At 45.7% G+C, this 16,183-nt stretch overlaps 2 protein-coding genes across 3 annotated transcripts in view; both read right to left on the bottom strand.

Moving 5' to 3' along the window:
- Positions 1-5,360, bottom strand: part of LOC106820762 (abscission/NoCut checkpoint regulator-like) — a 23,919-nt gene extending 18,559 nt beyond the window's left edge. Inside the window, exon 1 of one of the 2 annotated variants that reach the window (XM_014825329.1) lies at positions 4,784-5,360. In XM_014825329.1, coding sequence (XP_014680815.1) covers positions 4,784-4,831 — 48 coding nt within the window. In that variant the 5' untranslated portion in view covers positions 4,832-5,360. Of the gene's footprint in view, positions 1-4,392 lie in introns of both variants that reach the window. The other variant, XM_014825324.1, reaches the window with a different exon arrangement.
- Positions 4,955-7,976, bottom strand: LOC106820773 (tonsoku-like protein). Its single transcript, XM_014825342.1, has 4 exons — positions 7,815-7,976; positions 7,454-7,599; positions 6,535-6,733; positions 4,955-6,045 (listed from the first exon to the last, which is right to left on the bottom strand). The coding sequence occupies exons 2-4, from the start codon at positions 7,596-7,598 to the stop codon at positions 5,367-5,369; spliced, it is 1,023 nt and encodes a 340-aa protein (XP_014680828.1). The 5' UTR covers position 7,599; positions 7,815-7,976; the 3' UTR covers positions 4,955-5,366.
- Positions 7,977-16,183: the final 8,207 nt, after the last annotated feature.

The raw sequence follows: 16,183 nt of genomic DNA, 5'->3' as shown, positions 1-16,183 counted from the left end.
TAGGATATGGTTAGGCAGTACTTACCTATTAATCTACCTGAACTTACGTTCAACGCAATTATCGCTTCATACATATACACATCATAGGCTAGCAACTCTATATGCATTCACTTCGCAATGCTTAAGTGCATCGCCATCGCAATTCCTGTATGTGAGAACGCTATATACACTGTCATCGAAAGAGTTGCTTTTTATGAATGGCATATTCATATGCTCTTAACTTCGGGGTAGACGCGTGAGCATATTGTGACTTATCGCAGCAAGGTGTGGAATACCTTTAGCCATCTCCGATGTTGGTATGTGATGTCTGTTGGCAGGCATGATGTCTCGAGTGTATGTAGGTGGGAGATCAATCTTCCTGGCGCTGTTGTGAGCATGCACCGAAAGACCCTCGATACGCTCACTCGTAATTCTCTCATCCTGACTCGACATCGTCGAGAGATGAAGATTGACATCAATCCCTTGAAGTCCCATGGCTTCCTTTGTCGAATCCAGAAGAAAGAAAGTATCGGATTGCGTGTCAAGGAGAGCATATGTCATCTTCTCCTCTGGAAGGCTTTGGTGAGATAACCACACTGGCACAATCATCACTCTTGGAGTTGATCCCAGTGTTATTCATCATAGAGCGGGAGTGATGCCCCGGCATCCCACTAGGCAAACCTGCATTGTCTCGAGTCCTCTCATTAGCCTTTCCTTAACTCGATGAGCTCCAAGTATCACCATGAAGGGGTGTAGGATGTCTCTCATTGCAGACGAGAGACATGTCATTACAAATGATGAGTACATGTAGAAATGAAGTAGATCCAAACTTGTGTGGTAAACTGTACAACCTTTAATACTCATACACTGTGTAGCCACATCATCAGACAATTGCACAAACAGACAAAGAACGTGCACACGCGCATACGCGCGTGTGCTCAGCTCCGCGCCCAGAACCCAAATCTCCAATCCCCCTCCTATTACATCTCTCCCTATATATTCGCCCAAAACTCCCTACATCTTGAGCGCACATGTCACCCGTTCTGTCCAGTTCCAACCGTTCCCCTCATTTCACAATCACGCTAGAAACTGCCTAACCTAGAACCCGCTTATCCAACTCCTTGTAACATCAATGCCGCCGCCCAATATGCGCGACGTTCTGTCTAGCTAGAGTCTGCTAGACTATGGCTAAAACAACTACCAGTCTAGCTCCACGCACTAATCCATGTGACACGTGCAAAAGACATGTTACACTTCAAGCCCTGTTGCGATGTGACAGGGTAGAAAGCGATCTAGGCCTCTTCCTCCACGAAGTTTGCAAAGATATGAAAAGGTGGGAAATCTCCTTGAACTTCCATCCAATTGCACACCTTCCTAGACCAACGTAAGATAAACCAATCAGGTAGTTTGGCTAAGATCTTCTGATTCTCACGTTCATCGTTCAAGTGATGCATGTTGCCAATTCTACCCATTGCAGAGACACATTGATGTAGGAAATCCGACACTCGCCTGAGATCATAGGCGTCCTTTGGTTGAATCTTCGGCCATCCCTCCAACTTATCGTGAAATGCGTTCGAAATAATGAAAGGGTCACCGTACCATTTCTTCAAAGCAGCCAAAGCGTCGAAGTAGGCGCCTTCGTCTCCAATCAAGGCGTATCCTCTTACCAGCTCATGCGGTTGGCCTCTCAAATACCGTTGAAGGTAGAAGAAGCGGTCCATCGGTCTTATCCCACTCTGCTCAATCAGAATGTTGAACGCGTGAGTCCAAGCTGGATATTGCAGAAGATCTCCTGCGAAGATCGATGGCTCTGGTAATGGAAGCCGTGTCATCCTCATCTGCTCAAACAGACTTCCAAATGCCTCTGTGGAAATGGCAGGTTGCTTGGCGGAACTTTGACGACTCGGCGGATCTGGCACTCTTTCTTTCTCATCCGTCGGTTCTACTTTTGGCAGGCCAGTTACCCTTTCTCGACAGTTGCTAGAAAAATTCTGTGAAGAGGCTGCTGAACATGACTTCTTTGCCCTGGACTTAGATGAAACATGTGACGAAGGACTGTCTCCTCTGAGAATCATAATCCTGTCCAGCGTCTGTTTCATCATGTCCCCATGATCAGCCTCGATCTCTTCTAGTCTTTCCTGACTGTCGTCGTCATCGTTATTGGCCAATCGAAGTGCAGAGAGTTCTTCTTGAAAATTGATTGCTTTGTCAACACACTCTTGTAGAGCATCTCTGTGGGTCGAGATTAGGGGTGCAACGAATCACAACTTCACGGTTCGGTTCGGTTTTCGGTTTTCACATTTCGGTTCGGTTATTTTCAGTTCAAATATTTGCGATCAATTACAAATCTTATAACACCAAACAGAAGTGCAAATTTAATAATCAGACTGGTTTATAAATATTAAATAATAACATCACTAAAATTCTTTGAACAACAAACCTTTAATATACAATACCCAAATGTTAGGGCAAATTCAACAAAACCTTTGTACAGGAAATTCAAATATTTGACTTCAGTAAAAGTAACCAAATAGGCAAATATGTCCAATAGTCCATCTACGGACCCTCCGATTGTTGGAAATGCGAAATGCTTCCATATCATAGATCTGTAGGAGGCCGGCGGATCAACATAAGTTGTCATTTTTGCATGTCATTTTGACATGTCAGTTTGGCATGTAGCAAGTGGTCTATCAATGTTATCCGCTCGCTGATTGGCCGAGAGTTTACGACCAGCCAATCGCAGTGCGCGTATCTCAAAAGCGTATATATCGGGTATATATAAAATGTGGAACCGAAACCGAGCCGAAAACGGAACGACGGTTCGAATATCCGAATGGTGGCGCAAAAACCGCGGTTTTCGGTTAACCGCGGTTAACCGTTACACCACTAGTCGTGATGTCTCCAATTTCACTTTCATTCCCTAGCAGGGCTCGAAGACCATTCGCTTCACGCCGCCATGATGCGATGCAGCTTCGAAAGTCACGAACCTTTACGTTCAACTGACTCTGTAGACCTTTCTCAGTAAGTTTCGATTCCCTGGAAAGCCGAACCGAGTCTTCAGCCATGGTGACTCGGACTCGACAGCTGGCTGATGGTAGGTTGTAATATTTGGAGGAGTTTTAACTGTTGCTGCTTGTGAGAACGTGTGATATCATCAACTCAAAGACTCAGGTTTTTTAGTCATTTTATAGAAGCGTCTTTATTCTCGTGGCTTGCTTTGCCTCGCTTCGTTAAAACTGTATAAAACAAAGTATAATACGAATGCATAATAAATCAAGATATTACAATCATCATGACATCTTCTAGCATCATTCTCAATTCACCTTATAACGTACTAGTGTAATTTCAACTCCTAAAATAGAGAAAGTAATATACGGTCAAGTGTACTTTATAATGTACATACACATGTGCATAGCATTACAATGTACATACAGTATCAACACCATGACATCGCCCGCAACTAGACAAAGAAAATACCTGTCTTACGTAGGTAGTACATAAATCTCATAAATGTCACGTTATACTTAAGTACTAACCTCCGTGCCTTCTTGATGTCGCTCACAAACAACAAAACCTACATTCTTCCTTGTCTTAAGTTCAGCCCACAGGCACAATAACCGTGTTGCAACCACATTATAGGTATAACCTAACAAACGGGAGTTTGCCACTAAATTCTACGCACAACAAAGAAACAGACATCGCCGAGCCTGCCTAAATGGCGTTATAAGGTCAACATCCGGGTACCTTTTGCAACAAGTGATTCACTCAATCGATCAACTTTCCCTATTCTACAACAAACTTAACTGTTAGGGTTAGGGAGTAGGAGTAGGCGACTCCCTAGACTCGTTAGTGGAGTAGGCGAGGTACGGTCCGGCATATTAGATAGTACCAGGGTACGTTCCGGCAGTATCCTGGGGGACATAGGGGCTCAAGGATAGAGAGCATGTCCAGTAATAAACATCATCCTATCCTATCACCGTCCTGGACATCATCTCTATCATTGAACCGGACAGGGACCCTCTCAGCCTTAGTAACACTACGCCTACGGTACATTATAGCAAATCAAATGGTTTACAAAGTAATCAAGCAAGGTTAATGGTTATACACCGATTGACAGTTCTGCGCCAGTAGTTTCGCATCTCCGCGACAGCGGATGTGCGAGTAAACTCTGCCATGTTGTTTATCTCGATGCGTTGTCTACCTTGCATACGCAGGTCGCTCACCTTTGTATCGAAGAACAGTGCACGTAGCAAGGAATAGAGCACCGATAATGGATGACCTGAGTGACATGACACTTGATACATTTAAATTATGGTCAATTAATTCATGCTCTAAGTCTTTCTTAAGCCAATACGATCCGTTTGAACAACCCTTCACACTACACGTTTCACACGAGTAAAGAATTTTACTCACAATTCTGGGACGGAAACTCCTCCCGACTTTTGACCTTAGGCTTAGGCTTAAGCGCATGAACAGTGTTAAACTGTCAACGGGTGTATTACGTATAACTATAAGTATGAAGGGATAAATATTACGGTCCTTTGAAATAACGTGATACGTAGTACTAGTAAAACAACCTCTGACACCGTGGTCGCTAAGAACGCGGCAGCATGACACGGCATCACTGTCAGTGACATGAGTCATGATGAGAGACTCAGTCTCAGAGAGTGAAAGTGAGTGATAGTAGAACTGAACGACTACGAGTTTCCTTGGAAGTTGGGTTTTGAAATGACTGAGTCTAGAAATTACGCAAGCTCTGATATCTTCTAATATTATACGTCCTACATCTATCATGGATAATTACTTCTTTCTTGAAAAGTCCAAACTTTGTTGCACAGCTATGACAAGCCATGTTTACGTGTGGTGTAGCGCCACCTGTTGTTACTTCTTGTACCCTCTGGCTGTAACTTGCAGCTTTGCTTCATGATAATGTAAAAGATTCTATGGCTTCAAAGTTCAATATTCTTGAGTTTCGTGAAATTACGTTTATTTTTATTAGGCAACTTAATTAATAGTACTGTATACTACAACTGATACGAGAAATCTTGCCTAGTAAAATCATAAACAGAAATGAAATAGATTAATTTTCACCACATAATTTCTATTACGTATTATCAGAAGTAGATTCCCTAGCTATTATCTACTTCTGGTATTATACAATCAATGCAACAAATACCCTTTGAACATGCAAAAAGCCAACAGCCTAATGAGTAGTTTGATGTAGCATTAAACACATGTACAAGAAAAATACCGTCAAAATATTACGATTTGCAATGGTACAAAAATATGATCAGAAATCACTATCACATGTAATTACACTATGCATTCACACAGATATTTGTGTCTCTCCCTCGTCCACGCATATCGACCGAGGAAGCGTCATAGAGTCACGCGACACACCCGTCGGCTTGCCGATCGTAGACCCCATCACAGTCGCACGCCCGCGGCGACACGACATCGTGGCTCACCGTAACCCCCGACCTAACACACCCGTGCAGCAGCCTCGTGCCGCTCACGCCAAGCTCATTCCAGGTCGCGTCGACGCAACGGAGGCTCTCCAACGCAGCGAGCGCGCCGGCGAGCGCCGCATCCTGGAAGACCGCCGCCGTCAGGTCGCACGCGCACAGCCCGAGCGAGGCAAGCCGCGGCGCATGAGCCAGCACGGCAGCGAGCGGCCGCGCGCACGCGTCACCGAGCAGGTTGAAGCCGAGCTCGAGGTTGCACAGCGCGGGCAGACGTGGCCCCCCCGCGCTGCCGCCGTCGACCAGCTCGCGCAGACCCCGCTGCGTGACCTCGTTGCCGAGGAGGTTGAGCGTGGCGAGGGCGTCGAGGGAGGGGAGGGCGTGACCGAGTTCCTTGCATCCCTCATCGCCGAGGCGGTTACCGGACAGATCGAGGACGGTGAGGGCGTACTCCCCCGGTAGCGAGCGCAGCAGGGGGCGCGCCTGATGGAGGCGCATGGCGAGGTCTCTCAGGCGCAGGCAGTGCGTGGAGTCAGCCATACGTAACGCGGCCGTGATGTTGTTGTATCGCGGGGTCCTTGCCGCCTCACACGCAGACGCATACCTGCAACAATGCAACGTGGCGTCACTACATGATATAACATGACGCATGACATGACATGCAAAACATTTCGCAATACACGGGCCCTGATGAAACATGCCCGTGCATGATAACATTACATATGACATACACGGGACATGAAGCATGGTGCATAAACAAATTACAACATACACGGGTCATGATACAGGCGTGAACCCAGTGTGATACGGGGCCAAAATACAGCATGAACCAATTACATGATAGATAGGCTAATGCTAATTCAAGGGTCACTTTCGAGCTTTCAGATCAGAATGCCATCAATATTGAACTACCAACAATTAAGTTGACTGACGTCTATGAACATAAGCTTCAACTATCGTGATGGAATACATGCTGACACATGCATACATGCCTAGGGATCTCTGTGCTCTAGAAAGACACCTAGGGGTCTAGATTCTGTGCTTGAGAAAGACACCACAGATCACGCAAGCAATGCTGACATAACAGACGTGCCTTTCTGCTACAGGAGGCATCTCCCATGTTTCTACACTAGCTACGATCTCCTCATTGTTTGTCACCAGATCGGTGACGATGTCGTCGGATCCGAGCGCAGTGCCATCTTTAGTGTAGAGCGTCAGCTGAGGCCATCGACCATTAGCAGCGTAATAGCGCTGAGATGCTTCGCCCGCTAACCAACTAATCCTCCTCTCATCTGTCAACACAGCAAGGCTCATATGTCAGAAGTTGGATTTTTACGTTTGGCCTATAGTAGAGGTCAAGATGAGTTTGTATAATCATGGTCGCAGATTGTCAAGAGCCATGCAATTAACAATTAACACTCTTGCTCAACGTACTACTTAATGGGCCCTTGATATTGTTTAAAATAAAGGTTACCTTACAGTCAATACCATTGCTTTCGAGAAACTATATGCGCAGTACTTATGAGATGTAAGTAGATAGAAGCTATATAGATTCGAATTTTTAAATTAACTCTATTGCTTCACATAAACCTAACACACAAATTCGTTTATAGCTCATTCCTGTATGGAAATTTGTTCACGGGATACGATTTAAAAAAAACTTGTACAAATTCAGCTCAATTACTGTCAAATAATTACCACAAAAAGACAAAAACACTTATGCCGAAATTTTCAGCTAGGTTATGCAGCACCACAACACAATGAACCACTCAACAAGGAATGCTTAATCAATGCTCAAGGAGGAAGGTAGACCGAATAAATCTGTCCCATATAACCTTTTTTCTATTTTGGTGAGGGTTATATTGGCCAATATAACCCTCACCAAAATATAAAAAAGGTTATATGGGACAGAATTATTCGGTCTAGGAGGAAGGACATCATGGTAATGGTTAAGCAGCGTTTTACTACGTCAGAGATGGAGCCGCATAACCGAGGGATGCTTCCATACTTGCCTGCTTCGTGTCGCGGCAGCGGAATAAGGAAAACCTTTCCCTCGACGTTTACTCTCACACGCATTGCTGGCTCGATCGCCACTCTCTCACTACTCCCTGCCGCGCCACCGTTGCTGTTGCTGTTGCTGGACCACAAGGCGCACATACTAGCAAAGGATAATGGCGGGCAGACGACAACGAGACATTAGAACAATATCTTGAGCAGCTCTGTCATATGCACACTGAATGCTACCTTACAATTTGATGCCGAAACAACGCAATTGCGGAACCTTGACAAAAGTAAGCAGGACCTCGTTACAAGTACTTATTGCATTACCATGACGCTATAGCTCGGCGTACAATGAATGGAGTGTAAGTGTACCTGCATAAAGCTAAGATGCCACGTTCTGCGCAGCATCGTGCAGCGGAATCAGCCCGCCGCAGTGGCGCCCCCCCACGATCTTTCACCCACGCGCTCAAACTCCACGACAGATGGCGCTCTCGCTCTGGCTCAATTCTACTGAGTATCCTGAGGCTGTATTATCCTGAGTGTGGGAAGGGCACTGATCTCTATAATATAATCTATCTAATATAATAAACAATTATATTATATAGAGATCAGTGGGGAAGGGGCACTGCATGCAGTTTGGCAACACCCAAGCGCACGATCTCCGCGTGGCCGTGATTGGCCGCCTCATGCAGCGGCGTCCAGCCAGCGCCATCTCGTGGGTTTACCAGGTGACCCTGCGACATCAGCTCCTTCACTCTCAGCTGATTCCCTGGGAAGTATAGAGAGCATCGCGTCATCAACGATGTACTAAGTTAACGATAAATAACAAAGTACTGCCAAATGATAGCACTACATGGGAGACATGTACATTATGTAGGACCATTGAAATCACTGTCACTGATAACTTACTTGGCGTAGTTAGTTCCTCCCCGGCTGGCGACTGTAACCATGCATAGGCATAGCTGTAACCCAACCACTGAACCAGGCTGTGTGACTAACGACTAATAATCTATCAGCTGGGGAAGTCCTGTGTGCATTTATATGTCCCCGCAGTTTCACGCTTTCAGCGGCTGCTTTACGTTTAATCTACTCTTGGGGGTGGCAGACTAGATGACTTAAGTGTCCTTCGCCACTCCCGTGCTTAAATTAACTGATTAAAATTGTACTACTACATGTAATTATTTCTTTTATAACGATGTACTCTGTATTTATGTATGTCTTATGCACAAATAAACTGTTTTCAATCTTCAATCTTCAATCTTGATTCATGTAGGGGACACCCCTGGGAGTAAAAAAAACTTGGGTAGACATTCTGAATCATGGGAAGGATAGGTGAAATTCAAGATGGCGAGTTCAAGATGGCTGTCAATTCATAGTAATGGACCATAATCGCCACTATTTATGATAGGAGGTTGATTTTTGGTGTCTATCCCTATATTTTTATGGGTCAGGCTATCCATTAAAACTGATACCGTACCGAAATGCATTGCATCATGTTAAATCTAAGATGGCCACCGAAAAGGACACCGTATCATATAAACTGCTATAACTTCTCGCAGACTTATGATAGAAGGGTAATTTTCCGTGTCTATCCCCATGTTTTAGGGGTCATGCGTTATCCACTGAGACTAGTAACCAGATTAAAACGCACTGCATCACCATTCAAAGCTATGATGACACCAAATATGACCCGTCATTTATTGACAACTTTTCACATTACGCGCTATAATACTAGCAGCATTTACAGTACACATGATATTATTGGTAAGGTAACTTTAATACTGATCACTGTGTCCTTAGGATACCAATTATGAGTTTCTAGCAGTCACTTGACTTGTTCGGTCTGGCATTTGCAAAATTCGCAACACTTGGCACCATTTGTTGACACAGCACCTTGCAGGTAGTAGAACACTTCACACAGGAACACACAACTGCAACATCGTCCGGCAAAGGTAGATAGAACCTTCCTGGAACAAGCAAGCTACCTGATAATTCGAATCCAAAGTCTTGTAGTTCCAGAGTAAGGGCACTCAAACAGTTCATCTGACTATAGGTGGGTAAAAGGCTCTGAGAATATGTCCTGTAGCTGCGTGGCTAGTCGGTGGCAAGTCTAGAACGGTCAGCAGACTTCGCTGTGGTGGTATTAGACTATGTCGTAATTCATCCATATTTTGTATAGTATGGTCACCATGTTTCACGACTCTGTACCAGATTAGTTCGATTCAGCTAGACACAAATTGTCGAGTTCTTCCCGAAGTCCTTGAGTGTGCTATTGGTTTTCGCTTTGAGCGCTGCCAATTTGGTGCCAAATTTGCTTGTGATGTCACATCCAGTCAACGCATTAACGGCCGCAGTACATCACATAATTCACGCCCCTGCTTTGCTGCCAATTACATGTACTGGGATGTACCTGATACTGGTCCCCTACACCTGCTCTCCATCCACAGTTAAACCATACCATTGCGTTTTAAAGATCTGGCTGAAATGTAACAACCAGCACCAACACATCAGTGTTCATTTGACAGCACGACAATCCTCTTGACACCGATCCTGATGGCATGCAAAAATGGGGCATGATTCGAACATCCGCTTCTTCCAGAGTAGAATCGAGTTCATTGGTATTCGTTTGTAATTCCCGAATGGACTAACTTTGTCTTCGTAGACACTGTGCTCCCTTCATTTGGCTAACTACAATTTCCACACCAGGGACTCGTGTAGGACATTGGTCAATCAGAAACCTAGTCAGCAGTTCCTTTAGTCTGCCTTATTGCCTGGATGCCCAGAAAGTGTCCATTTCCTTTGCAGTTTTAGTCTCAGGATTGAGATTACTGTTACTCGATCGTGGTCTCAGTGTCCTCCATTGTCGTTCACTGTCCTTCACAGATCCTTCGATGTAGGGATCCGAAAACAAAGTCGATACGGCTGGCATTGACACTCAACGCAATGACGGTTTTCAAGAATATCACGAAATCTCCAAATGTTCTCAATGACGACGTTTCTAATCTTTCTCACATATGCATTACATCTACAAAGTATGAAGTTGGCATTGCGTCCATGAGACGGAGCTTGGTAATCAGCACTGGTCAGTTCTTTTTCGAGTTCGTTTGTCAGTTCAGACTTTGCAGGTTTCTTCATAAACCCATCGTCATCGAATAGGTAACTGGGAGACACCACGAGGTCGTGTTGGAACACATATCAGGCATCACAACCGCGTACTCGAGCAATATCTAACTTCTTCTGTGCTGACCCAAAATCCTTCCTTTCTTGTTTGTGTTTGATATTTGCTGGTTTCTTCTTTCGACGATGGCGCTTGCAAACGTCTTCAAGTTCCGTTTATGAATACATCACTGAGGCCTTCGTTTTGTCTATTAGTCTATCCTTTTCGAAACTCATTGTACCTCTCAACACCAGATTCCTTGATTGTCACCAGATCCTTTCGAACATCATCAGGCATAATGGCAGACGACAGGATGCTGTCAGCCGTTGTTCTGTATCATTCGACAACTTTGAACGGATTCTCATGGGTAACCACAATATGCCATTCATGTCATCAACCTTTGCTGCCAGCCTTCAGTACGTCAGTGGTGATTCATGGTATGACAAATAACTCTGATCGTCCATTCTGACTCCGCTTATCTCCCTAAACAGTGGTTAACAGACCATCATTTCATGGTGAATTATATATTCCATTTCGTAACGTATTGCTTCTTCCTGGTGCTACCAATTATACCGGCACTGCTCTTTGAAGAACGCGTTTATCGTTTGTTTTAAGCACATGTCCATTGCAACGGCTGTGAATGGAGCTGACGAACGCTTGATCACAAAGCCCCCATTCAAAAAGTTTCATGAATAGCTGGTGCCGTCTCAGGCAGACTTTTGCATGTTCTGCAAGGTATAGGGAACTCCAGCAAAGGTAGTTGGTCGAGTCAAATGTCGCCGAAGTAAGGCGGATAGCCTCAACAGTTTCCAAGTGTAGTTTGCCAATTCCCTTCCCGATCAGCTCGCACAAGGTCCTTTGCCAATTGACACACTCAATGAAAGCCCAGTATCTAAATGTTTCACTTCTCTCGCTCTTCTGTCGTTTCAACTCCTCGAAGTTATCAAACAGGATACCTGATGAGGTAGCAATCGGCAAGCAGCTGTTGACGTTTCTATCCGATCCTTCTCTGAGACACTTGCTTTCATTTCCTCAGGGGGCAAGCCTGGCACAAGAGGGCCCTGGAACTTTCTATGCCAAATTCATCAAGAATGCTTCCCACTGGAGTCTTTCCATTGTTTCGATAGCAATGTCATACCTGCAAGGACCGCACATAATGCGAGCCACCAAGACTGCCTGGGTCACGTTAAGGCAAAAGATACCGTTTTATATTCAAATACTTTTTGCTCCATTATCACGCAAGTATTTCCCAATACACCCAAGGAAAATCTTGACCATATGGGAACGTTTCGAGACACAGAACCATATTTTGAAATTCAACTGGGCGCCACAACATGATTTCTCTTGCTATGTGGTAAAACTGCCTTTTGTCATATGCAATAGCTGTTTATATCCTGCTAAGTTGACCAAGTATACCCTGAAAGTTTTTGAGGGCGGATATACACCTGTCTTGTACTCTGTTACGGGTAGGGTAGGACAGGCAGTACACAGTGATCATATTAAAGTTACCTTACCAATAATATCATGTATACTGTAATGCCTGCTAGTATATAGGCGATATTTGTGAAAACGTTGTCAATAAATTGACGGTCATATTTGGTGGCATCTCTAGCTTTTGATGGTGATGCAGTGAGTTTTAATCTGGTTTTTAAGTCTCAGTGGATAACTGACCCCTAAAACATAGTGTAGCAAATTTTGTGTGCGATAGATGGCCGCACGGCGACTGTTTGGCGTGGGTTTGTCTATATTCAGGCCCCGGTACAGGAGATAATTTGCTATTTTTATCACGTGGTTTGTGTTATAACCGAATCAGATGTAAATCGCGTGTTCGTGACGTCACTTCCAGCTGTGAAGAAGATGGTGGAGAAGGAGGAACGGGAGAAGGGAGGAAGGGTGTGGGAAAGAGGGAGAGAAGCAGGTGCATGGAGAGGAGGAGGGAGAAGTGTGGTGGAGGAGGGGGAGAAGCTAGTGGAGACAAGGAGGGGGAGAGCTGGTGGGAAAGGAGGAGGGGGAGGAAGCGGGTGGAGAATGTAAGAAGGGAAGAAAGGGAGAAGCGGGGTGAGAAGGAGGAGGTGGTGGAGAAGGTTGGTGGTGAGGTGGTGGAGAAGGGAGAAGGTGGTGCCAGGGAGAAGGGCACCTCCCTGCCACCTTCTCCACCACCTCCTCCTTCTCCACCACCTTCACCAGCTTCTCCCCTCCTCCTCCACCAGCTTCTCCCTTCCTCACACCTTCTCCCTTCTCCCCCTCCTCCTTCTCCACCAGCTTCTCCCCTCCTTCTCCACCGCGATTACATTGATTGGTTATAACACAAACCACGTGAACAAAATATTGCAAATTATCTCCTGTAGCCGGCCTGAATAAGACAAACCGCTTTGGCCGTGCACACGCGTTAGCTTACGCTAGTCCTAGCATAACTGGCGTTTCAAGGGGCGTGGCCTGTCACACTCATTGTGTCGCCAGCGAATGGTAGCGAGGTTTTGGAAGGAGCGTGTTTAGAACGTCTCTCTCTTTCTCTTGCGTCCAGAGGCGTGTTCAGGAGTAGCTGGAGCGCTCGATGCGACGCTCGATGAACGAACGAGCGCCTCCTGAACGATACCACGAGCGCTCGCCTTGTGCGCTCAGCTGTGCGCTCGCTGATCAAAGATTGGCGGCCCATGAAGGGTTACTCAGCAGATTTTAATTGCGAGAGAACAAGTACTGTTAAACGAATAGCGCAGACGAAATTGATACAATTGAATTTAGAAGTAAATGAATGAATGAAAAGTGAAAATAAAGTTGAAATAGATTGCAAATTGACGTCAGAATGTTAGATTCGCATTCGCCGATTGTTTCGTCGCCATTCTTGTAAACAAACNCCTCCTATCATAAATAGGTGGCGAGTTATGGTCAATTACATGAATCGACGGCCATCTTGAACGCCATCTTGAATTTCACCTATCCTTCCCATGATTCAGAATGTCTACCCAAGTTTTTTTTACTCCCAGGGGTGTCCCCTACATGAATCAAGCGTCAAACTGCGGGGACATATAAATGCACACAGAACTTCCCCCAGCTGATAGACTAATAGCTCAGGTTGCAGTGCTGTACGTGCACCCCCTGCAGCTACGATGGCCGATGACGTCAATGTCTCCTTGGTCCTTGTCAAAGACGTATCCAGGCCGGCCTGGTCATGGCCATACCAGTTTGTTCGTAGAATATGCACGTCGTGTTACTCCTAGTGATCGGCAGTTATTTTCGCTAACTAAATATGCCCCGGGCGGTCGCAGACCAGGTCCTCCTTAATTGATCGTCATTGCTGTGACCTCAGCTCGTTTGGTAAGGGTCTCCAAGGTTGTGAGAGTCACCAAAGCACATATGTCAAGTTAGGAGATGGCAGTTTTCCCCGGGGACCGTCGGTGGGTGTGGTGGTAGGAAGGGGGGAATGCAACGACGGCATGCCACATATAGACCACTTTTGAAGCAAGTACGCGTGGGAAGTTAAGGGTTGGATTTTTCTCCTGTGAGTAGGTATGGGGTGGATGTTTGGGAACTGGGTGGAAGGCAGCGACCATAGCCAAGACATTCAACCCTGCTCCAAGTACGTGTGGGACGCTAGTCGACGATAGCTGCCCGGGGGTGGTTGCGAGAGATGTGAGGGAAGGGTACACGCGAAGTCAGGTCAATGTGGGGATTGCATGCGATCGATTTTTACCCAATATCCTCCTCCAGAAATGAAAAGACTAACTCCCTAAACATCATCTGTTCCCTGTTGCCCGTATCCCTGGGTATAAGTAACTCGGAGTGAGAAGAAAACTCTGGTAATTGGGATCCGTTGAAAGCAGAGCGCGTGCGGTGCGTGTTATAGTTAGTTAGTGTTGAGCCGGCTGGCGTTTTTTCCCGATGTTAGCCGCCGCGTGCCCGGTATAGCGCAGAACAAACGAATTGCTGAGCGATGGCAGACAGATTTAGATCTTTAGCGGTGGATTATTCACGTTCGCGTCAGCCAAGGTGCAATCTGACCTGCAGATCTGTTCATATTTTTTGCCGGATCTGGTATATTTAGAAATGAAAATAAATATGAACTCGTAGCGCGCGCGGCACAGCCGGTTGGTGGGAAGCCACCGTGGTCTGTGTTTGCCGGCTTCAGACACGGCTCTGTAGAACAGGGCGCGTGCAGACGCACAACTCGCGCTGACCGTAATTCAATTGGAAACAGCACGCGAAGAATCAAATCGCGAGAAATCTTAATTAAATAATGTTAGTCGGCGGGGAATCGCTTGTCTTTTGCACGTGGAAAAATGATGTTAGACGTTGAATTTCACATTTGATTGTGGTACGTGATAAATCGTGTGGAGGGAGTGGGAGGGCAGGTTGGGGGGAGTGATAATATCCAGTTGCGATTGGAGCAGTGTCTCTATTGGAATCTTTGTCCCGACAGCCTTTTGTAGAACCACCCCTCCTTTATTTGAGACGTACAGTATTGTTAGAATTGGGGATCGCATTTACGTTTTAATGAGTTAGGTTTGCCTATATCTCCTAGCATATCGTCCAGTGTCACATATATTTATTTATGGCCCGTCTACCCTGAGCAGCAAAGCTCCTGATCATATGATATAGGAAAGGGTACAGTATACAGCTGCAGGATAGAGCGACATAAAACGGTTGTTAAGGTTTGCGTCGATGGAATGGAATGACGCTGGTATAAATTCTTACTAAATTTCTTCTATCAAGCTCATGCAAGATGTATGTCTACGCGTATCTAGACGCAGATGCACGCGCTCTGTGTCAATCTATATGTCCGCTCAGAAATGCTCGCCGTAACGACCAGCGGCGTAGATTGCATCAACGCCCGATGTCAATTTTTATAATGGCGTGTTGAAAGCTGTGTCTGCGAAGTTTGCGAAAATCTCTCGAGTTATGCTAAGCTGCGGAAGATGGAGAGTCCCCCCCCCCTCCTCCTCCTCCTCCTCCTCTTCTTCTTCTTCTTCTTCTTCTTCTTCTTCTTCTTCTTCTTCCTGCTCCTGCTCCGCTTCTACTTCCTGCCTTTCTTCCCTTTGCTCTTCTTCTTTCTCCCCCTGCTTCTTTTCCCCCTCATATGCCTCCTCCTCTTACATGCGCGTACGTGCATGCGCGCCGTGTTAATATACTATAAGATATTCGGTTCGCCATAAAAATAAGACAGGTGGTGCGATATTTTTTGTGCTGATCAGCTGAGCATTCCGGCATGGTGCTGGCTGATACCACCAAGGGGTGCTTTTCGTCATAATTGAACCATCGGCAGGTTTATTTTTCTAGCACGGAAAAGGCTTTTTCAGAAAGGGTTATCATGTTATATGTGCAGAGCGAGAGTGATGAACTGAAAAAGAGATGACGAGAGATGTATAGCGAGAGAGAGATAGGGGGTGGGGTGAGAGTGAGATAGAAAGAGATGAAAGGTGGAGCATGAAAAAATGGGAGAGGAAGAGACAGATATAGATGGACAATTAGATAGCTAGGTCGAAAGACAGAAAGAGAGAGAGAGAGAGAGAGAGAGAGAGGGAGAGAGAGAGAGAGAGAGAGAGAGAGAGAGGGAGAGTGTGTGGGGGTGAGAGGGGGAGAGAGGGCG

This window comes from Priapulus caudatus, unplaced genomic scaffold (assembly GCF_000485595.1).
Source record: "Priapulus caudatus unplaced genomic scaffold, Priapulus_caudatus-5.0.1 Scaffold2, whole genome shotgun sequence".
Taxonomy (NCBI): Eukaryota; Metazoa; Priapulida; class Priapulimorpha; order Priapulimorphida; family Priapulidae; genus Priapulus; species Priapulus caudatus.
Note: the sequence above shows the minus strand (reverse complement) of the source record. Positions and strands in the feature narration are given on the sequence as shown.